The sequence below is a fragment of the Misgurnus anguillicaudatus genome, chromosome 16, assembly GCF_027580225.2.
Source record: "Misgurnus anguillicaudatus chromosome 16, ASM2758022v2, whole genome shotgun sequence".
Taxonomy (NCBI): Eukaryota; Metazoa; Chordata; class Actinopteri; order Cypriniformes; family Cobitidae; genus Misgurnus; species Misgurnus anguillicaudatus.
Genome location: NC_073352.2, coordinates 12,934,862 through 12,959,130, shown reverse-complemented (window position 1 = coordinate 12,959,130; position 24,269 = coordinate 12,934,862). Strand labels below are relative to the sequence as shown.

Sequence of the window (24,269 nt, the reverse complement as noted above, 5' to 3'; positions counted from 1 at the left end):
AGTCAGCACCTCAGTGTTAATGCACTCTATTGGTCTAAACTGCATCAAACGTAAAATGCGCATGAAGCGAACTGTCAAAAACTGCGTACTAGATGATTGTTATATTTAATAGTTTTGAATCGAAATAATCGCATTTCTTGCGATTCGAAAATCGCATCCATTCACATCGCGATTTCGGTTTAAAAACGATTAATCGTGCAGCCCTATTTATAATTGACATTCAAGATTAAAATGTACAATTAAAAGCATTGAACATAAAATACCGGCTGGAATCCAGAGCAGTCTGAGTCTCAAACCATCCACATTTAATAGGAAAACCTCATTTGTTGCAGTTAAGCAGTTAAATAGGATCCAGGGCTTGGCATCCATCTTGTTAACACTATCCCCCGAGTAGCTGTACTTTCCACTTTACAGCCGAAATGTGTATCCGAGAAATCCATTAAAGAGCATCTGTTAATCACAGGTAACTGCACGTTCCTTCAACACCATCCATGTGCCTCGTCTGTCTATCCCAACAATCTCCTCTGGTAAAAGCTCCAAGAAAAGCAAAGATCAAGTACTCCACAGCAGTGCCCAAGCACCACTCCATTTCAAACACCAAACCGCCCCCTCATGTATAAAGAGCCATTCGGTGCTGGCCTGTGTTTGTCTGGATGCCGGATAACGGGCTGTATCAGCAGCCCAGCAGATATTTGGGGTATTTTCCGACATTAGCGATAAGGGAAGGTGGGCGATGCGATTATAGAGGGCAGGATGTTGAGGTAGTTGGAGGGCACGTAGCCCCTCTGGCCCCGCGCCTCCACCAGACTCCATTCCTTGTTGCCACGCTTATCGTGAGGTTCAACCACCCGCACCAGTTCTCCGCCCCTCAGAGAAAGCTCATGGGCGCTCCTTGCCGTGAAGTCGTAGACCGCATACACCTGCGGGCGCAGAAGAGAGCTTGTGTTGGTGATGTTATTGTGATTTTATTGATACTGTGATTTTTTCTTGACATTTCAGAAAGATTGACAGACTAACTAATCTATTTCGAGCATGTATGTGCTTTTTGTTTATGCTTCTCTCAAGAGTACTTGAAAATTATTTTAGTTTTGAATGTTAATTAAGGGATAATGTATAGGCAGCAGGTTGTTATCACAGAAACGTGTGATCAGGAACACGAAAACATCCTGCTACCTGTACATTATCCTGGTTATTACACTGCTATTTACCTCATGAGTCAGGTTAGCAACATTAAATACGGATTTGAAATAATTTTTAACAAATGCATATCTTCTGCGAGGAAAACCTGTTTACTTTCGGTGTCAAGATGAGACAAGATGTTTAAATGTATGAAAACATACAAATGTTTAATTATTTGTAAATATAATGTAAATATGTAATTTTTGTGTAATATTAAACTGTACCTGTCAAAATGATTTGCAGCATCCAGGTTACCGTGTGTTATTAGTTACAGTTATTATCTGGGAATAACAAACCTGCAAATGTTGCAATTGGCCTAATAGAATCAAGCATTTTAGAGTGCCGTGTAATAAGTGGTTTTTAGCGTTACACAATGTGCTTGAGACGATTTTAAGTGTGAAGTGTGGGTCGTTTCTTGGTTAAGCTCATTAGGTAAAGAGATCTTATGCTCAAAGGGTCTTCAGGCCGGTTAAAGAGCCCAGAATGTAGGCAGAGAGGATTAACAGATGAAGACCTCCACCTGGTGGCTAAAACTGGTAATGCATTACAAAAAACACAAGTGGCACTTGCTAAATCAAGAATTACCATTACTTTAGCTTATAACGGGTTAGTTATTAGTACACATAACACAAGCCATAACGCTAAGCACCAAACCTTAGTGTAGTGGTTCTTAAACTGGGGGGCTCGAGATGATCCCAATTTTATCAAATATATTATTTAATCATAAATTCTGTGTAATTTAACCTAAAAAAATAAGGCTACTAACCAACAGCACTGCATTGTATCATTTAATATGTTTTGTTTAATTCAAATTCAAGTTTGCTTTGGGGGGGCACAAAAGGGCACACGCTGAAAAGTTTGAGAACCCCTGCCTTTTCCCTGCTAAAGTAATGAATAATGTGTATAATAGCAAAGCTTTGAACAGGTAGGAGGCTATGCCCCCTGCAATGGGTTGGGGAGTAAAATGCGTCTGCGCCAGTGGGCGTTTAGCAATCACAATGGCTATTTTTACATGCACAAAATGTTGTCAATCCGACTGAAGGTTACAACCCTACAGTTTACATGCACCCTAAACATTGCAATCTGATGATAAAATGTTGGTTTACATTTAATATAATCCGAACGTATGCGCAAGCGCACAGCCAGGGTTGCCAGATTCGCGTATCAAAACTATCCCAATGGGCATTTAAAACTAGCCCAAAAGCATCCCAATGACTATTCACAGCACAAATACCGATAACTAACCAACAAAATATTTTTATCTTTAACCTGCAGGGAAAAAAATGGTTAAAACGGTTTAAAATCTAAACGCGAAAAAAGCAGATGACTTTGCAACGCCACCCAGTGCACAGCATCTCTCATCGAGTTCACGCTTTATCTCTACATAAAAGTCAAAGATAAGTTGGAAAAAGTTGTTCTTAAGAAGTTTTCAGATATAGGCAAAAACACACACAATTTTTAAAATGGGACGACGCTACTTCATTGCTTTATGTAGCCTAATGTTATGAAAGACATGAACGCTGTAGAATGTACAGGGCATGATTCCATTACCTTAATAATGCGTTGCCATTGCGTATTTCTGTGATAAGAATCATGTGATACGCAAATATAAGAGGTGAACAAGGTATTTTTGCATCCGATTGAGAAAATACTAAGATTCATACGTTTACGATGCCTGACCAACGACCACCAGCAGAACCCGGTTAATCTCCGCTTAATCTCCTTATCCATTTCAATGTGTATATATATATATATATATATATATCCCAAGGGTTTTTCCCTCCTAGGACTTTTTAACATCCCCGGCTAAAAAGGGGTTTTTTTCTCCTAGGGGGGTGTTCAACCTGGGGAGGCAGCATTCTTGGGCTTAACTTAGCACCCTCTTCTATACGTTACATTAGTAATACGTTCGCTTATAATGTTGATTCATAGCCGCAGCAAATTTAGCTGCTTGTGCTATCGTGTATTATGTTGTGCTATCTGTCAATTTTCTGTGCTTTTCACTGCTTCTATTGATGTAAAGCTGCTTTGAAACAATTACCAAATTGTGAAAAGCGCTATATAAATAAAATTAAATTGAATTGAATGATCCGATCACAGATCGGACTACACCACCCCTTTCAATACAATCGAAATTTGTATCCGATCGACCTGAATCGTATTGGTTAAGGTGTTTACATGAAGGCATATCAATACGATTGAGCCATCAATACGATTACAAACAGATTATTTAGTTGCATGTAGCTACTGGTATCTTTAAATTAAGGGTGGGATTAAAAAATATTACTATGATTATATTTTATACTAACTTTACTGCAGTATTTCACTGTTTTAAAAGTGTTTCAATGTTTTTTCATTTGATGCTACATCGAAAATATGTGGGTAGTCGCAGCCTAGTGGTTAGAGAGATTCACCGGTTCGAATCACAGAACATAACCAAACACTTTTCCAGCACTATTGACTTCCATAGTATTTTGTTTTTCTACTATGGAAGTCAATGGTGCTTGTGCTTCCTGCTTGATTACAAATATCTTCCTTTATTTTCAGCAGAACAAAGACATTTATACAGAACAACAAGAGGGTAAGTAAATAATGACAGACTTTGCATTTTTCAAACTTTACTACACTAACCAGGTCTGGTAATGCCTGGGACACACTGGACGATTTTTACATCTTAAAGGAATAGTCTACTCATTTTCAATGTTAAAATATATGTTATTACCTTAACTAAGAATTGTTGATACATCCCTCTATCATCTGTGTGCGTGCACGTAAGCGCTGGAGCGCGCTGCGACGCCTCAATAGCATTTAGCTTAGCCCCATTCATTCAATGGTACCATTTAGAGATAAAGTTAGAAGTGACCAAACACATCAACGTTTTTCCCATTTAAGACGAGTAGTTATACGAGCAAGTTTGGTGGTACAAAATAAAACGTAGCGCTTTTCTAAGCGGATTTAAAAGAGGAACTATATTTTATGGCGTAATAGCACTTTTGGGAGTACTTTGACTCGCCTGAAAAGTCCGCTCCCCTTCTCCCTCTCATAATGGGAGAGGGAGGGTGTTACTGCGCCGAGTCGAAGTACTCCCGAAAGTGCTATTACGCCATAAAATGTAGCTCCTCTTTTAAATCCGCTTAGAAAAGTGCTACGTTTTATTTTGTACCACCAAACTTGCTCGTATAACTACTCGTCTTAAATAGGAAAAACGTTGATGTGTTTGGTCACTTCTAACTTTATCTCTAAATGGTAGCATTGAATGAATGGGGCTAAGCTAAATGCTATCGAAGCGTCGCAGCGCGCTCCAGCGCTTACGTGCACGCACACAGATGATAGAGGGATGTATCAACAATTCTTAGTTAAGGTAATAACATATTTTAATATTGAAAATGAGTAGACTATTCCTTTAAACGATTTTACATCCATGGGCGACCACAGACGTAGGGACAGTTTTGAAGTGATTGTAACAACATAATCCCCATAACGCACATACTGGATGATTCGACCAGAGCATGATGACTGTAGTAATACATTTCAAAGTCACACGAGAAAAACATATATTGTGGTAGTTCTTGCATGACACATTATAAAAGCACTTGAACTGTTGCCAAAGTTGTCCAAGTCAATATTTGTCTTTCATGTCATGTTTGTGTGTGTTTTGTTACAGCTATAACAGCATGCAACATCCGGTTGAAGCTTGCACGCTCTCATTGGCTAATGCAGCTGTCACGTCGGAGGCAGCACGATCAAGAGGCGTCAATATCAAACTTATTTGGGCTCAAGGAGGCTTCAACGCGATCGGAAGCAGCAAAATAATCACAATGACACCACATAATGTAGGTCTTTTGGACAAAAAAAGTTGTCTGCAATAAAGCACTAATCAGGTAACGCCACCTTTTGATCATGGAGGGGGTAAAACAGGCTTAAAACTTCACATGTGTGGCCAGAATTTTTTTTGTCGCATTGCCTAATGGGGTGTACACACCAAACGCAAATTGAACTAGTGAATTAGTGTGTATGTGTGTGTGGGTGGTTGGCTGTGATAGAGCATGACAGACCTGCAGACAATAAGCATCACTTTATTTCTGTTCCCATTACTGAATTCACAAACACGGTGTGTGTTATTAATGATCATGAGATACTGCAGACCTGAGATCAATCTCAAGTTTCATTTCTTCTGACACACCAATCAGACAGAGTAACTAGGTGGCCCTCATGATCTGTCACTCAAAGCACACATGTCTCCGTCCATGTGCGTCTCTTACCTGAAAACAGGGTGAGGTTGGGGGGATTGAGAATGGCTGGGCTCCGTGTGTGTAGGAGTGTCTTCTGGGCCCTGGACCGGTGGGTGTGATTTTCATACGAGGAGATGGCGGGTCAACAGTCATTTGATGGTATTGGGTCAGCTTTGATGCGGGCACATATCCCCTTGGGCCTGTGGAAATAAAACACAAACCCTCTCAAGATTCAACAATCTGAACATTGAAAAGGTAATTTTTAAAAATTGACTTGGATCAATGTAGTAACCATGCTTGACCAGCAGAGGTCACTCATGACATTACTTACTTTAACAATAATTATTCTCCTCAGGGGCGTCATGCACCATTTTTTTTAAGGGGGCACAGTGTCAACAGCTCACAGAAATTTGTGTATACACAGACATCAAACGAAATATTATAGAGCTTTCAGTCTTTTCCATGGCACTTACATTTCTAACAATCTGAAAACCCCTGCTTTCATGCAAAAACCTCCAAAATAAGAGTGATGACTAACTTTAATATCAAATACTATTCAATCGGAATAATGACACATTTGCATCATATTTACATCTGAAACGGCATGTTTTATTTAAGTCTTAATGGCTTGTTTAATTGTGTCATTAATGCATTTTGCACAACAACTAAATGAATGTAATTTTAAATCCATAAAGTATATAAACAACGAAAATGACATAAGCTATAGCCACGTGATTGATTTTAATGTTCAATAATTATTTTAAAAAATATGTTTAGATAAAATTATTAGAGGAACGGATTTTTGCATTAAATTTTACCTCATGTGAGCATGTGAGATTCCGCGCCCGCGTGAACTCTGGCGAACTTTGGCGTTGTGCCAAGAAGATGAATCTCTATATAACGTTGAGACGGTCACATTTAAAACCATACATTTTCTACACAGAGGAGGTTAACTGCACATTACCATACTGGGGTTTGGAAATGTTGTGAGCGTTTCTAACACGTTTTAATTCCTCAGATAGCCAAATACAGCAGCAAGTCAGCAACAGCAGAGAGCTCGTGAGCGCGCCCAGACGCTGATGACGTCTGCGACTGCGCAGCTGCCGCCAGAATAAAAGTAATGTAACATGATCAAAACACTATCAAAACGGCAAAAATCTCCGAAAAGTGACAAGGATGCAGCACAGAATGTATAATATTGTGCATATTAAACAGATTAAAAGTCAAATAACAGATTAATGGACGCTTATTTGATTTTGAGGTTGGATGCAAAATCCATTGGCTCAAAAAAAACAAGGGGGCAGGTGCCCCCTCAGTTTGAATGGGCATGACACCTCTGATTCTCCTAAAATTATTGGATACTTTTAGTTTTATTACACTTAATTTGAGAATAAATATCTTATATAACCAAAAGTGTATGTGCCAAATTAGAGCTGGCACATTTAAACAGCAAACACTTATGTTTACCAGAGCCTTAAAGAAAAAACATTCAATAGTTCCAGTTTATTTATTTGGTGTAAATATATTCAGCCTATTCCTTGTGCGTTTCTGCCATGGTTGAGCAATTTTACATTTCACATAGTGTTGCAAAATTTAAAGAAAAAAAGTTTTATTGTAGACAAAATGTAAATGTGTTTAAAATATACATTTATCTACCCAGCACTTTAAAAGAATCATATAAGACCCTAGTCATGCAGAAACAGTGAATGAAATTTATTAGACAATTGCATTTAAATATAATATAAAATAAAATAATATAATCAACACAATAAAATTCTGCTGTTCTAGTAAAACTCATTTCAGAGCAGTGCTCTTTATTTACAGAACATTATGACCTCAATGTGACAACTTTACCTCCTACATCAACCAGCCATCGTCGTCGGTCTCCACGCGTGTCCATCTCACTGACGACAGCAACCAGTTCCCCTTTGCTGAGGGTCAGGTCCAGATCACGTATGCCCACAACAGGGCCTGTCAGCTGGTAGATCTTCTGTGAGCCGTGCGTTAGGGTCAGAGTCTTCAGACGTCGTTCAGAAACAGGACTGAGAGCCTGGGATATCATAATAAAAGAGAATTAAAACAGAGAAAAGTCTGATGGGACCAAATGTACCTTCCACAAAAGATATACATTTACCTAAGAATACTTAAACTACTTAGGATGTGAAGATATTTTAAACCAGTATAGACGGTTTCAGCAGAAACAACATAAACAAACGGCTTTTGTAGAACAAACGTAATTTCTGGTAAACTCTGCAAGAGTCCTTTTAGAGAAGTTTATTTCTCATGACAGGCAAAATAAACAACAAGATTACCTTGGTTTAAATTATAGCTAAACTGTATCAAAAACTACACTGAGCTAACGTTAGTGTGTAGAATGTGTACTTTATAACGTATACAATCTAAACTACAGATCATCTGCCAAACCTCCCTTCACATAGCAGTGATCCATGATCCCGTATCCCATGTCTTTAGGAAACCAAAACATTTGATATTTTCATTGAAGTATTTGTTCCAGAGTTCAGTTTAGACACTAGACAGACTATTTAATAAACAGAGTTCTGTCCAGACGCATAACCGCAACAATGCACATGTCTGATGAAACCGTCATAAAAGGGCAGTGCGTCGCGCCTTTGCTTTTCCAAGCGTTTAAAGCGCTTTTGGTGTGATTAGCCCCTAAGTGTGTCTGTCTGACATGCTTTCTTTTAAATTAGCAATTTTTTATCATATTCTTATGTGTTTAGTTTCAGCAATTTCACTTTAGTGGCAATGAAAGGGTTATTAGTCAATAATTGAAATGTCTTATTTTCACAAAATTTGTCACTTTAGTCATTTAATTGGTATTTCGCTGCAAAACAATCCAAGTGCATGCAAAAAATCCCCACTTCCTAAAAAGTCTTCAGTCACTCTTTACCGTCCTTTCTGAATAAAGGTAAAAGACTCAAATTCGATCAGTATCCTTATATTTTTGGTAAACCTCCATAAAAAAATTCTTTCTTCCCTTCCTTCTTCCCCCGCAGTCGCTCATTCAATTCTTCACCCGTGCACTTAGAGGACTTTGCTGAAAAATTTAATGGATTCTGCCAACAACATGGTATCTATGAATAAGCTGAGGCTGGGATTAAGTGGATTGCAAGCAAAATTATTTAAAGAACGTATAATATGTGCTGAGAGCATTCAGTTAATATAATTTTATCATCAAATTTTTGACGGTTGTCGCATTTAGCGGATTTTGCATCGGAGATCTTCAAATATTCAACAACACACTGTTCTACACTCCTATAAGGACCATGTAAAGCTATGCATGTAAAATGTAAATCTTTAGCCAACATGTTTGACAGAATTTTAAAAAGTTTATGCCCTAGAAAAGCAGTCCAAGCACTAAAAGGACAACTTTTAGCTGAAAAGATCATATCTATTTTACTAGTTAGTGCTTTAAAGGCAGGGTGCATGATCACCAAAGGCCAATATGGACATTTAAAATCACCTAAACAAACACACCCCTACCCCAATAGAATCTAGACCTTCTTTTGACTCGCCCCACACATACACAACCCAGGCAACAATGTTGCAGGGTTTCCCGCAGCACATTTCAGTTCAGGCGGCCCGCCTAAGCTTGGAAAACCTACTTTCTTAACTAGGTCGTCAAATATTATATATTTTTTTTTCTCGCTGCACAAAAGGCCGTCAAGTGCATCTCGGAGAATAGCGCGTACGCGCATCACATGGCCGAAATGAGAAAGACGTGGTCTGGAACGTCACTGTCTGGAGGATAACTAGTAGCCAGTTGATAAAACATCTCGGAGAATAGCGCAAACACACTTCACACCACACGGCCGAAATGAAATAAAGACGTGGTCCGTCGTATGTCTGGAGGATAGCCAGTTGATAAAACGGGTGTCAGTTAGAACTGTAAGTGGACTTATGTTTTGGCGTTGTTTAAGCCTGTTATTGTATTTGTCTATAGTTCTTGGCAATTGAAAGTATGTTAGCTGGTGATTTTGTTGTTTGAGCAACCTGCTAGCTAGGTTTCATGTGCCTGTTGATTCGATATAATTGTTGAGCGCTCTTGCTCACTTTAATTATGTGCATTTTTACATGCTGCAGTAGTTACACTCCTTTAAGATAATGTAATTAATACTGGGAAATCAGTTTTTACCACTTGACGCATACACCCGCCCCTTTGATTGCCACGCCCTCTACCCCGCCCACTCACCCAACCCTACCACCTTAACTAACACATTTTCTGCGGGAAACCCTGTGTTGGTTAGTAGACAAGCCCCTTACTGCTGATTGCCTACAAGTGTGTTTTGGTACTTGGCCGACTCCCTTTTCCAAAGGTTTTTTTTTCCAAAATCATGCACCCCGCCTTTAAATGTTGAATTGTCTTGACCCATAAACTCTCATTGCAAGCCAAGCTCATGCATCACCAGTTGAACTACATCAAGCTTTACTGTAAACATGATTTTTGTTTGATTTTGACTCATGCGTCAGTCTGTAAAAGCATCTGTCGCAGGCTATCGACAATAATTTTGATACAGCTTAACTTCAACTGAATCCGGAATGCTCATTTAAATGAATGATGTACAAAGTAAAAGCAATAATTACATTGCTGCTTGACTTTGATCTGAGGAACCGAGACAAGAAAAAAACATGAGAGAGACACTCCTGGGATTTACATTCGTGATCTCTGTCAGCAGACACTCGGTTCTTCTGAAGATGACGGTCTGTCTTTCTGTTTGATCATCTGGTCTTTTTTCTAAACTCATCCCATCTGATTTCTTTATTAACGCAGACTGGTATTGATTAAAGTCTGCTGCCGAGACACCCATCAGACATTTGGTTATTAATGACATGTGAGATGTAATGATGACCTATGGTATCACAAATTGTGATGTAATGACAATACCGAATACCAACACAACTCTGAAATATAAAACATGACATGTCTCTACCCATGCCATTAAAAGACGCAGTGATTTAAGCATTTATGTAACGTGACATCAAAATCGACCCCATTTACATCCTTATGTTCCTGGTCTTGATTTGCTTGATCTGTCAGTACACATTACGAAGCAAACAGTGGCCTAAAGCTACAAAAAGTTAAGATGTAAGATAATAAAAAGTATCTGTGGCAAAACATTCGAAGTAGCGAAGTCGCTGACTAAACTAAGGGCAGCTGTTTATGACCAACCATGATACAGTTAACCCAAAATATATATTAAATTACACCCGTGTATGCTTACAACTAAACTAGATGGATTAATGCAAAACACATTTGAGCCAAATTATACCAAGGAAGGTAAATGAATGGTTGCATTTAGCTCAGGGTTTATTTCACCACTGTCCACAGAAACCAGCAAGCATGAGGACAACCGAACCGGCCCTCTGGAAACACATCTCCACCCGACAACGGACAATAGTGCGACTCTGTGTCGAAACTGACCTGCACAATGGGAGCATTGAGCGTCTCTTGAACATTCTGACACAGACTCTCCATCCTTCTCGAACCATCCAGCACCGAGTTCTCTGCCCACTTCCAAAACTCACCATCCTCCATAGAACTGTGTGGGAGCTGCCGGGAGACAAAGATGGATTCATAAACACTGCCTGTCTGAAAGAAGCTGAATTTAATAACAATTTTCCAGTCACACGCACGCTGTCTGTCGGTTAACAGCAGACGGCTGAACTGAATGTTTAACAGCATATTGAATTTATAAGATATTGTGTAACTAAAATCATGTGAATCACAATTGTGAAAGGCATGATTGACATGAACTGACTGGAATTGTGTATATCATCACTCGGCAATCTTAAAAATGCACACACACACACAAAAAAATGGCTGGTATGGCCCCGCCTCTTAAACATCGAGGCAGGACATTTGTGTGACATTGTATACAGAGATGGCTTTACCTGGTTGTATTGTGCACTTTAAAGGATACTCCAGCCATATTTTAAAATTACCACATTATGTACTTACCCTCAAGCAATACGAGATACATATGTCCATCATCTTACAGAAGAGCATATTCACAGTTATTTTAGTAAATTACATTGCTTTTCCAAGTTTAATAATTGTAGAAAACAGGGATCAGGGAACAACGTCTGCCTTTAAACCCCAAAAGGTAAATTCATCCTTCACAAAAGTAATCCACAAGGCTACAAGGGGTTAATGCAGTTCTTCTGTGGGTAATCGATGTGATTTTGTAAGAAAAATATCCATCTTCATTGAAACTTTATAAACTATAATAACTAGCATCTTTTTTTGCTTAAAGGAATAGTCTACTCATTTTCAATATCAACATATGCTATCACCCCAACCAAGAATTGTTGATACATCCCTCCACCATCTGTGTGCGTGCACGCAAGCGCTGGAGCGCGCTGCGACCCTTCGATAGCATTTAGCTTAGCCCCATTCATTCAATGGTAGCAATCAGAGATAAAGTTAGAAGTGACCAAACACATCAACGTTTTTCCTATTTAAGACGAGTAGTTATACGAGCAAGTTTGGTGGTACAAAATAAAACGTTTCGCTTTTCTAAGCGGATTTAAAAGAGGAACTACATTTCACGGCGCAATAGCACCTTTGGGAGCACTTCGACTCGCCTGAAAAGTCCGCTCCCCTTCTCCCTCTCATAATGGGAGAGAGAGGGTGTTACTGCACCGAGTCGAAGTACTCCCAAAAGTGCTATTACGCCATAAAATATAGTTCCTCTTTTAAATCTGCTTAGAAAAGCGCTACGTTTTATTTTGTACCACCAAACTTGCTCGTATAACTACTCGTCTTAAATAGGAAAAACGTTGATGTGTTTGGTCACTTCTAACTTTATCTCTGATTGCTACCATTGAATGAATGGGGCTAAGCTAAATGCTATCGAAGCGCTCCAGCGCTTACATGCACGCACACAGATGATAGAGGGATGTATCAACAATTCTTAGTTAAGTAATAACATATTTTAATATTGAAAATGAGTAGACTACTCCTTTAACTTTATCAGTAACACACTTGAATCCTTTAAAAATTATTGATTACTGGCAAGTAAATTATTAAGTATACATATATTCGTAGAATAAAGGCGCTGGAATGAGCTTCTCCCATGTTGACACAGATTTACGATTACGAACTCCAACAGTCACGTCCTAATGTAGTGTACAATGGAAAGGTTTCGCCTATATATCTTTAAAATATTAAAAAAGAAAACATGAAGGGCAATTTTAGTCATTAGAAAAAGATTGGCTATGTGTTGTGAATACTTGAAATTTAACATTTTATAAAAGTTTAAGAGATCTGCATTACAATAACTGCTATAATAATAATTTATATAATATGAAAGATAAAAATAAAGGTAAAAGTTTGGCTTGCATCATATACCGTATTTTTCGGTCTATAAGCCGCGTTTTTTTCCCGTAACTTGGCTGGTGCTGCGTCTTACAGTCAGGTGCGCCTTGTAAGTCAGTATGAATTAATTTTGACATTTATGAGGAAAGACAGCTGCGAGAGTCCGCCATATGCCATATGCTGCTTCTGTATTTATGTAATTCAATGGATTCAGTAATGTGGAATGACGAGTATGCAAACTTCACCCTAGTTGGCTTTTTCAGTTAATTTAGCCTATTCAACCTTCAACGTAAGTTCTGTATGCTATGGTTTATCGTTTAAATAACTGATAATATTACTTTAACATACAGACATCTATTCAGGCTGCTGTTCTGTCTGCTATTGTTTAGTTGAATAACTTGCCTTTCCAGATTAAATGTCTGTTCTTCGGCTTGGATTTTGTAAAATAATTTTCTAAAGTAAAAGACTATACTACATGTAAAAGACTATACTTCAGGCTTAAGGCCAATGAATCATAAAACAGTTTTTCTCTGCCCTACTCTATACCTGATGGATGAAGCTGGTAGCTAGCTGCTTCATATCAGTGGCCAGGTCCCTCTGGAGGCAGCTGAAGGCCTCCAACGTTGCCCATAGGATCTGCAGTGCTTTCCCATTGAACTGAGGAAGTTCATTTAACAGCAGTGTATTGATGGTCTTGTATGTGTTGGCTATGGCCTGCTCCTCAAAGCTCAGGTGGCTCTTCTCTTCAATAGGCACATAGTCCAGCAGCTTGTCTTGACGCTTGCGAATGAGGTTGCGAGGTCCCGCCATTAGCTCCCGCAGTGAGTTCAAGGGCTTAAAGACTAGAGTCTTCAACCGCTCCTCCTGAATGAATCAGTTATGGAAAGAGAAGTACAATGGGTGTTATGAAGGCATGATAAAACTGTAAGTAGTATTGGGTCCAGCAGGGGTAGACATAGATGAATAGGGAAAGCAGAAAATTGCTTGCTGGGTAAAGACAAATTTCATTTCTATTTAAAGATGCAATGTGGGACTTTTAAAAGGATCTCTTGAAAGAAATGCAATAAAATATACATAACTATATTATCAGTGGTGCACAAAGGCCTAACAAAATGAATTGTATTGTTTTTATTACTGTAAAATGAGACATTTTTATCTACTTACAACGCGGGTCCTCTTAAATGGAAGTCGGCATCATGTTTCTACAGTAGCCTTAAAGGGACAAACTTTTTTACAGAGCGCGTTTAATCCCTACGCTGTTTCAGAGAAAACATGTTTGTCCTGTGGTAGCTACCGTAGCTTCTCTATGCGTTACGAAATTGAGGTTGGTTGCAATTCACAATCTCACCACTAGATGCCACTAAAAACCCCACATTGCACCTTTAAAGTCTTTTGATCGATCAATGAGTTTTGTGATTTGCCAAAGTGCAAAAGAGATAACGGGTCAAAACTGAATCTCTCCCCGAAGGCCTTTAAAAGCCAAAAGAAGTGAATCTTTATCACTAACAATAGTAAATGTCTCTCAAGCATGTGAATTGCATTTACTTAAGGGCTTACATATGCAGGGTATATCCACAGTCTGAGTGCCACCGTGATTTCTTTAGAGAACAGGGCGGCTTTTTCGCCCTCCAGATCAAGATCTGCTTCATCCGGTCTGCAGCTGAGGAACCTCTGTACACAGAAACACAGCTCGGATGGGTAAATAAATCTTTACCAACATAAAGCTGTCATCTTAACTACAGAGTCCTCTGTAACACTATCCATGCCCTGGGATCAAGTTTCCTACAGATTATCTTCTCAATCTCCAGCTAAAATAACAATGGGAAATGTTTAAGAAGTTGATCCCAGGGCGTGCTGGATTCATACCGAGGAAACACCAAAACAAACGGGAGCATCAACGATTGGTTAATATGTAACTGTGGTCATTTAGATAAGGAATAATTTCTCTACAAACCCGTAGATGGTGAAGATAGGCCACCATGTTATTATGGAGGTCTGAGACACCCCTCTCCAGCACAAAAAAGAAGCCGGCAAGGGAATCGAATTCTTCATCTATCAGCTGTGACATGATTGAAAGAATACATAGTATCTTAGTATAGCATAAAGATACAGGGACTTAGTATAAAATAGGGACAGTTCACCCCAAAATAAATATGAATCACTCCTATTTGTTTTACGAGACAGTAAATTAATATTTTACAAAAACATTTCTTATGAAAATGGTATGTGAAATTACATTGTTTACACTAAGCATATTTCTTGGGTGTAGTCTTGCTTTATGGCACAGTTACCTTTGGAACCATTCCTGTCTCGTGCTTTATGTACTGGCTGAGGCGAGCTGTCTTTTTGGCAATGCTGTGGCTGCTCAGTCGATTGATCTTGTCCTTAATGGTTAAGTTTTCGGTCTTCTTATACTTGTCAGCTTTGAAACAAAGATTGAGATTATTATAGCAAACCAAAAATTTATTCAATCGAGATCAGACCTGTTTTAATCAATGCTGGGTAAACACCAAAAGATTTTTAACATCTAGCCACAAACACGAGACTAAAAAATCCTAGATTTAACCGTTTTGCACCTATTGTGTGCAGTGTGCCATAATGTGTCAAAGACAGCACACCAGACACTAACAGATTTTCAACCAGCTTTTCAGTCTCGACTCTGAACACAGGAAATCTCGCAAAATCTCGCGAGACTTCAGAAAAAACATGGTGGACGATATGCAGGAAGGAAGAAACTTCAATGATGGTGTTCAAGGAAACTTCACTTTGTGCTGCACCATGACTACTTCCTTCTTCCATCATCTCACTTTCTGATTGGATATCGTTTCGTTTCACGTGATAATCTCAAGAGCGTGCGCGCGTTTGTCCTCGGGGTTCCCCACACACATCAGGATTTCTGATCGTAAATATTAATCATGTTTGGGGCGATCGGGGCGACTCCGACGTTCTTCCGATCAGGTTCGTTCACTCTTAACACACCTCACACTAAGAGAAAATCTGATAAAATAATCTATAAAACCATTAAGATAATCGGGACATGGCTAGGATTGTCGGAAGGGGGGAAATCGGCCCAAAATTAGCCCAATTATCTTTTGGTATGTACCCAGCATAATGGACTTGCAAACGTTTGTTACACCATGTTCGTCCTTACCCACTTCACGGAAGCGTTTATATTCATTGATCCTGCAGTTGATCTGGACCGCAGTGTGCGCGGTGTCCTCCAGTATGGAGTAAGCAGGGTGTTGGGGGTCTGTTTGTTTTTGCATAGTCTGAAACAACAGAGGGTAGCGAGCGATCCTCTGAACCGGCATCACCAGAAAGAAGCTCAGAGTGGATGCGTTCACTTCAGGACTGAAGACAGAAATGATCAGGGGTCAAAAAACAAACAGACTTGTGGGTAGTACACTGATTCTTAAACTCACTCTCAATAGTGCCCAATTATTGAATTATTTAACCACAATTTGTGGTACAAAAACAAAATCTGATTGTTGAAAGCCAATGTAAGATATAGCCAATATACCTAATATAGAAGTGACCAAACATTACTTAAACAAAATTGGGTGATTCTCACGAAATAAGACTTATGAGGCGTCATGAAACATTTTGATAAAAAAAGTAAATGCTCAAAATAAGAAGCATACAGTTACAAACATCTCTTCATGTACTATTTTGCACATGACTTTAAATGACATCATAAAAACCAATGTTGTTGTTTTTTCCACATTTAAAGGAAAAATTTGAATTACCGCAACATGACTGGATTAGTTTTTTTTTGACATGGAAATAGCTTCAGTGCATGTTATACTATAAACATTTACAGTAAAGAAACATGTGGTATTTGGTGAACAATTTTCAATCATTGTTTAAGCCCTCAAGGAACTAACATTTTCAAAAAAAATTTGTTGACTGTGACACTCAAGATCAAGTTCTTATATTTTCTCTTCAGATAAAAGTTAAAATTTTGTTTGTCATAGTACCTAGACAATGTTTTAGTTCTCATTACTGAAACATGAGTTTGTAAATGCATATATTTAATGTAATATCATGTTGCGGTAATGATAATTTTTGATAATGATAATCCAGGGCTCAACATAAAGGACTGCCCGGTTGCCCGGGGCAAGCATGAGAGATGTTCGGGCCAGTAAAAAGTATTGTCACTTGCCTGATCGGGCCAGTGCTTCACCCTCAGTTACTAAAATATATTTTCATCAGTGTATATTATTTAACATCTTGGAAGCAGACGTTTACTTGTGTAAAACACGACGAAAGGAATGATGCAATATTTTGCACAGTTTGCTGTCAGTTTACAGGTAAAGCAGAAAAGTTGGGAACCTTTTATGTTGGAACATGTCTGTTGTATATGAATACAATTGTATTTGACTTTTAAGTTATTATTTTTAAATATGTAACACTGAAATTTTTTTTATTGTGGCCAGTAAACATTTTGGCAAGGCAAGTGAAAACCGTTGAGCCCTGTAATCTAAAAAAATGTAAATAATTCTATAGGAAATATTTTTTAAATCTTCTAAAAATAATGGTTATAGTAAGTTCAGACCTTAATCTTATATGTGCAAAAGAAAAAAATTGGCTTCAAGGGCTTTTAAAAATTCTGATGCTGGACACCTTCTAAATCTGGATTTCGTGAGAATCACCCATTTATTAATGCAATATGTTGCCTCAATGCACAGCTTTGAAAGATCCAATTTATGTATATTATATTGCATTTCTGTCAAAAGATTCTTCTATAAGTTACACAGTGCACTTTAAATGGTTTACTCACTAATTTAATATTCATCAAAAATCAGACATCTATTAATATACACTTACGCAGATGATTTAATGATTTTAGCCATCTCTGTCCACATGGTCTCTTTCTGTTTGTAGCTGTTCTCCAAAGCAGTGATGTTATTGTAGTTGGCCAGATACTCTTTATAAGCCATCTCTATGTCTCGAGACAGACTCAGGAAAGAATTGCCTGATTAAAAGAAAAAATAGGTACTTTATAATATGGACCAAAATAACAGTCGTTATTTATCTGTTTTCTACCATTTCATGTACATGCCATGAATGAACAATCATGAATATATACATGAAATACTTAAACCATTCATCATAACTTCCAGTGTATTCCTGAAATTCCTGTAATGCAGGTTTTTGATTCTTCATCCATGAGATCATAAGTAAAAATGTTTTGATGTCAAAAGGTAGTAAGTGGGTTGGTGTGACACGTGGATGTCTGACAGAAAAAACTAAAATTTAACAGGCAGACACGCTCAGATTAATGGCATCAGGTGGTTGCGGTCTTGACAGTGTTGCCAGGTTCCCTTAACGTAAAAGCAGCTTCTGTTTTCATCTACCAATCCGTTGGATTATCACAGATAAACAAGTTAAAAATGAGTATATAAATAAGGATATAAATAAATAAATAAGGAAACTACTGCCCTGTCTCCCAACACTATTGTGTATCGGCTATCTCACAGACTGACCAATAGGATAATCTCACTATGGAGAATATCACCCAACACTAAAAACCTGACATTCGAGTTTGCCCGGTTATACTCACAGATTGTTTCGAGGTATTTTGGGTCACTGTGCTGAATCTGTGACTGGTCTACGAGACTCAGGAATCTGCTGGAAACATCCATCACCTCATCTATGTGCTGGAACATGCAGTCCAGGTTTGGTGGAGAAGGCTGAAACGGAAATATTATATCAAATAATAAAAACAATATGCAAATGCATATACTATGTATGAAGTTAGTGGTTACCTCTTTAAAATAAGTTAAATTAAGTAAAACTGATTCACTTCATATATTCGTCCAGAGCCTATTAGTCAGTGGCGGCTCGTGACTGCTCATCCGAGGGTCGCCAATTCAAAATAAGTGTTCTAAGTGTCATGTGTGTGGTTCCCGTTCCCAAAAAAACTTGTTCTGTGCGTCAAGAGATCCTGTGTGCATCAAGTGTTTTGACAAGGAACCACACACATACATGCATGTTTTGACGAACTTCGCATCAAGCGCCCTCTAAAAAATAAGTCACCGGCCACTGCTATTAATATACAATTTTATCAATTCATCAAGTCATATCAAGTCATCTTTCAGCCTCTGGCATAAAAGTCACACGCAGCCCATGTTGTAATATTTAACAGCACTTTTCAGTGTACGGGTGATTCTCACGAAACCATTGAAACACCACGGCACTAATGATTTTAGCTTTAAAATGTGTAATATAGTAACATTAAAAAGCATCAGAATTAACACAATACTGTGTTCTACCCTGCACAATGTGTGATTTCAACTTAAAATTTACAATTATAAATTCTTATCTCATTTTCTGCTGAAATTCTCATTACCGCAATGTGTCCAGCTGTGTTTGAACATGCGTTATGCTGTAATTTAATCAAATTAACACAAAAATATTAAGAAAAAAATAAATGGATGTTTTGCTAGACTACTTTAGATGACAGACAAAAAATATTTACTGAATATTCATGTATAATAATAATGAAGAAAAAATTAGGAAAATGATGTGTCCATGCCTGATGTTCTCATCCTCCGCAACACTTTTTGAGAACAGTTTAAGCACAAATACAGAATTTTAATAAAGTTTGATTTTGAGTGACCAAGCACATGGACCAGTTACTTCAAGATGGCTACCAGGTAAGATCATTTTTTTTACAGTTCATTTGAAATATTGTCTTGTCAGAATGCTTACACGACAATTTGATTATCATTACCGCAACAGATGCTTATTAAATGTTAATTTAATTAATAGAAGCATAATACTTTGATTTTAAATGCATGTGCAGAATCTCCAAATTATGTTCTTTCAGGTTTGTCATGTCATTTTGAAAATATGTCAGTGTTGATGTTTTCTGACTGTTGCACTAATGAGATTTTTTAGGCCTAATTTTTTAAATTATGTTACAAAAAGTGTTAAATGATAAGTAAAAGTTTTTAAATTAATGTTCCCATTTACTCCAGACTTTGTTTTTCAATGTCTGGTGGGAAAAAAAGTAAATTTAAGCAATTTTTACATTTTCATGCTTGACATTTTTAAAACCAAGTTTTCGTGAGAATCACCCGTACAGGCCATGGTTGAACAGGCTCATTTGCAGAAATGGTAAAAGAAACTGTTTTAAATTAAACTGTGAAGTAAAGCAGTTACAATAAAAGCATAAAGGGAAAACATACAGGTTTATAGACTTTTCTCATAGCATGCCTCTAGCAATGCAAAGGTCTTGAGTTTGACTGCCCGGGACCTTTAAGGCACTGCAAGTCACTTTAGATAAAGGATTACCAAAGTTGCATGATTTTGCTTCAAGCAAGCAACATTTTAAACTGGAACGTCTGTTTTTTCTCATGCTTTAAGATCGCTCTATTGTGAGAACAACACGCAACTGCTGTCACTCCACACTTACATATTTGTATAAAAAGGTGAAAAATACCTAGCAAGAATGTCAAATAAAAGGAAGGAACACATTTTAGGTGGTGGTGCTTTCACAGAGAAAGCTAAGTGGAAAAACAGATGTGTTTAAATCAATTGTACTGCAGTTTCATGTGTGAAAGTACATTTACATTTATGCATTTGGCAGATGCGGTTGTCTAACTGGACTTACACAGTACACATTCAGTGCATGTGTGTTTCTTGGAAGTCAAACTCATTTTCCTGCCTTAATTTCCAACGGAGTCACTGGAAACACCTATCTGAAGTGCATACCTGTAGTTTCCGCAGATTGCTGTGGATGGTGACCGTACAGAGCTGCAGATTTTTCAGGTAGTTTCGTTCGGTGTACACCAGCTCCTCTATGGCCATTAGCTGTCTCTGAGTTGCCCTCTCTTTGGCAGCTGCCTCCTCTGCAGCAGCCCGTGCCTTCCTCTCCTCATCATCCTCTGCAGACTCCTCCAAAGTGTCATCCATCTCTTTAGCGCCTTCTGTTCTGTCATCCTCCTCTGCTGTCAGTATCACTTTTGGAGGCGCATTTACTTTTAGGGAATTTGCCATAGTGGAGGTGCCTAGGATGGCGATAGCAAAAGTTAGATTGCAATACTGGACACCGATATACAGCACCACCAACACGAGACTCAACCGCCACTGTATGCAACCGTAATTGCGAGCTTGACAGCCACAATGAAATGACTTTCGATGCACATTTCTATCTATTTAAGGATGCTGATCTTGGATCAGCTCACATTGAATGAACTCACTGATTTAAGCTCTTTGACTACTGAAAAACTACCAATCAAACTCTTCCTTTAAGAACTTGTACACACATAGGCCAGACCCCTATGTCACACATTTTAAAGACCACCCATAAAGAGAAGTAATTGTCCTGAAGAACTAAGTACTCTGTATTGTTGACTACCCGGGAGGGGGGCATTGGGAGGAACTCATGCGTCTGAATACCCTCTTCAGTTTCACTTTCATAGATTATACCAAATAATTGGTTATGGGTACAAATACAGAATTTACATAATCTGTAGATCTCCAAACAACAACATCATTCAATACACTTGAGCTAAGTGTAAAAAAATATCAAGTTTAATAAAAAGGATAAAAAGGTTTACTGCACAATACCAACACCAATCATTTACTACCTTTACACCCTCATGCAAATAACACTGCAGGCTCAACATCTACATAAAAACAACTGTAAGCAAAAACCTCGCCACATCTGCAACCTTTAATAGCAAAACAAGGCCAGCATGCTCAAGAAGAAAACCGCAAACTCAGCAAGTAGAGCTTACACTGGCTCACTATGAGCTATAATAGTGCTGCACTGCAGTATGACAAACCCTTACTTAAGTACAAGTAAGGAGACGACTGGTTAAAAACAATCACTAAGCCCGAAAACAACTTAAGCACATGATTACCTTTAAAGATCGAGAAGGACTAATCCTGGGTTCTGGAAAACTGAGACGTGTGGTTGGGCAAAGCCTGGCACATAGCCTCAGACTAGTGTAAGTTTGTCCACTGAGACAGAATCCAGGGCCTCATGTGGCACGAATGTGTAAGGGACAGGGGGATGGGTGGGCCGGGGGAGGTGGGATTTTAGCAGTGGGGTATCGGATAGGACCACTGCGGATACACACACACATGCTGATGAATAAACAGTCTGACTGCAGTAGCCACTTGGAAGGAAGTGACGCCTGCTCAGGATGAAGCTGATTGGCTGGTGGCAGATCAAAAACTGAGCAAGAGTGCATAACACACACACTTAGTTGCATCTGCAGTAAACAAAACTCCATGTGGTCAGGAAATTACTCACAAACCTTTGCAGTCAGTGTTACTGACGTTTTTAAGGTGTCAAAAACCTGAAGAAAATGTCAACTAAAAATAAGATGGAGATGAATTTGACATTTAATGTATAAAAGTTTAGGGCTATTTGTGCATGTTTTTTTTTTATAATAGTAAACTTATCAAAACAACACAACTGTAACTTTGGGAATTAGATTGTGACAATTTTTTTTTATATTTAGCATCTTTAAAATAGCCACCCAAAGTGTAAATCTGTGGCCGGTTGCATAAAACTTTAAGACTAGTCTTAAAAGTTAGTCATGCATTTTTTTCTTCAAGACCGATCATAGCTGTTTTAAGTATGTTAAATAGAAAGGTAGATTGGTCTAATTTAAATCCAAATAATAAGACCGATTAGCCCTAACTAATTGCTAGTTAGTCAGAATCATTCATATGACGCAGTCTTAACGTCATATGTATATATTTTAAATATACTAGTCAACATTTGAAGTGGATCAAAACCTTTCATAAAAGTGGGGCTAATACCAATACCCAATATTAGTTCTTGTCTTAGGACAATTTTTATTAAAAAATTTTATCCACTTCAAATGTTGACTAGTGTAGATTTAGTTTTTTAATGGATTAAATAAATTTGTTACCACAAGTATTCTTGTTTAGAAAATATGCACACACCTTTAAATTAATAGATTTTTAGAGAAAGACTTAGTTTTTTAATGATTTTTTTATGTGACTGAAACACAAGCCCTGCCACAAAATCAATAAATGTAACAAAAAAAAAGATCAATATGAACCCATACACCCATGACACGCTCCTTATGTTGACATTTTATTGTTTACAACCTTAATATTTGTTAAAGTACTATAAAAACACAAACCAGACAAATACCAGTTAAAGTATGTATAAATATGAACCTCAAAAACGTTTGTAATGACTGACAAGGTTAAATCTTGAATGTAATGCTAAATTTAAAAGCCACAACATTTACATTTGGTATATTTACAGCATATATTCTCTTACCTGTATACATCTAAAGCGCAGAACAGTAAAACATCTTTTATCACGCTGTTAAAGTTTATCAACAGGACTCGAGAGCGAGGCTGTCGCGTGTATCTTTATAATAAGTTTCAGTATCAGCTGTTTCGCGCTTGAGAACAGGTTCACGTGTAGGCCGCACGTCACGCATTCCGATCGTACCTCGGGAGGTGAGTTGTAGTCATATGAAGTATGATATCATTGTTTACCGCGGACGCAGATGAATACAGCAAAGCGGAATCTGATAGGCGTTGCACGGATCTCAAGGACTGATAACAATGACGTCGATTGATCCCAAAAGAGCACTGAATGCATCAGAAAACGAAACGTTGTTGATGTAAAGAACAGCGTGCAGCACGCTTGAGGATTCGTTACCTGGGAAACAGAGACATCGCGCGGTCACGCGGGATAACACCTGCGTGGTTATAAAATCATGAACACTGACTAACTTAGATCAAGACGGTTAATATATTTAGAGACTTGGAAAGAGACACTCAAAACAAGGAAAAATTTGTTGTTTTAGAAATATTACGTCCAATTTACACCCCTTAGGTGAGTTTGACTCGCGCTAACATGCTTGAACAACACACAATTTCCGACGTTTAATTTCTGTTTACAATTTATAAAAGATGACTACATTTTACACTTTACTTACATAATATTATGCTTTATTTATTTTTGGTATTTGAAAAGTCTGTCCAAAACCTTTTGTTAGAATTGTTTCCTTAGCCATGCGTTTCTGTGGTAAAGGATTTAACTATGTTTTTTGAAAACCATGGTTTACAAAACAATGGTTATTTTGTGGTAACAATGGTTTATGTAGTAGAGGAACCATGTTTTTTTTACTTTAGTAAAACCATGGTTATTTTTTTTAATGGCTGTTTAACTTCCCTGCTGAAAAAACAGCATACCAGCAAGACCAGCATAATATGCAACATTTTATGTTGTGTTTTGATGCTGGTTTTCTAGTGCACACCAGCTAAACCAGCATTAGCAACAGCATCCCATGCTGGTCATACCAGCAAGACCAGCATGTTGTGTTTTGGTGCTGGTATGCTGGTGACCACCAGCTAACCCGGCATAGACCAGTAGAATTCCCATGCTGGTTTGGTGCTGGTTTTTTCAGCAGGGTAAGATGACTTTATATGTAGAAATGTAAATAGCAGATTTTTACTCCAACTACTCACAGTATAATATAAATTATACTTTTATAAAGTTTATTATTACA

General features: G+C 38.0%; 2 protein-coding genes across 5 annotated transcripts in view; one reads left to right on the top strand and one right to left on the bottom strand.

The window, feature by feature from the left end:
• Nucleotides 1-282: 282 nt before the first annotated feature.
• On the bottom strand, nt 283-23,473 carry arhgef37 (Rho guanine nucleotide exchange factor (GEF) 37). 4 transcript variants are annotated; one of them, XM_073854134.1, is made up of 13 exons: nt 23,417-23,473; nt 20,470-20,765; nt 18,314-18,443; nt 17,578-17,725; nt 15,902-16,101; nt 15,042-15,172; nt 14,705-14,809; nt 14,308-14,421; nt 13,297-13,614; nt 10,855-10,983; nt 7,266-7,461; nt 5,442-5,611; nt 283-920 (listed from the first exon to the last, which is right to left on the bottom strand). In XM_073854134.1, the coding sequence occupies exons 2-13, from the start codon at nt 20,752-20,754 to the stop codon at nt 711-713; spliced, it is 2,136 nt and encodes a 711-aa protein (XP_073710235.1). In that variant the 5' UTR covers nt 20,755-20,765; nt 23,417-23,473; the 3' UTR covers nt 283-710. The 4 variants fall into 4 exon arrangements, with proteins under 4 accessions (XP_073710235.1, XP_055033374.2, XP_055033372.2 ...); XM_055177399.2 differs by lacking the exon at nt 23,417-23,473 and adding an exon at nt 23,204-23,383; XM_055177397.2 differs by lacking the exon at nt 23,417-23,473 and adding an exon at nt 23,027-23,323.
• Nucleotides 23,406-24,269, top strand: part of slit3 (slit homolog 3 (Drosophila)) — a 254,076-nt gene continuing 253,212 nt past the window's right edge. Inside the window, exon 1 of the mRNA XM_073854133.1 lies at nt 23,406-23,593. The gene's annotated coding sequence lies outside the window, so the exon portion shown is untranslated. The remainder of the gene's footprint in view (nt 23,594-24,269) is intronic.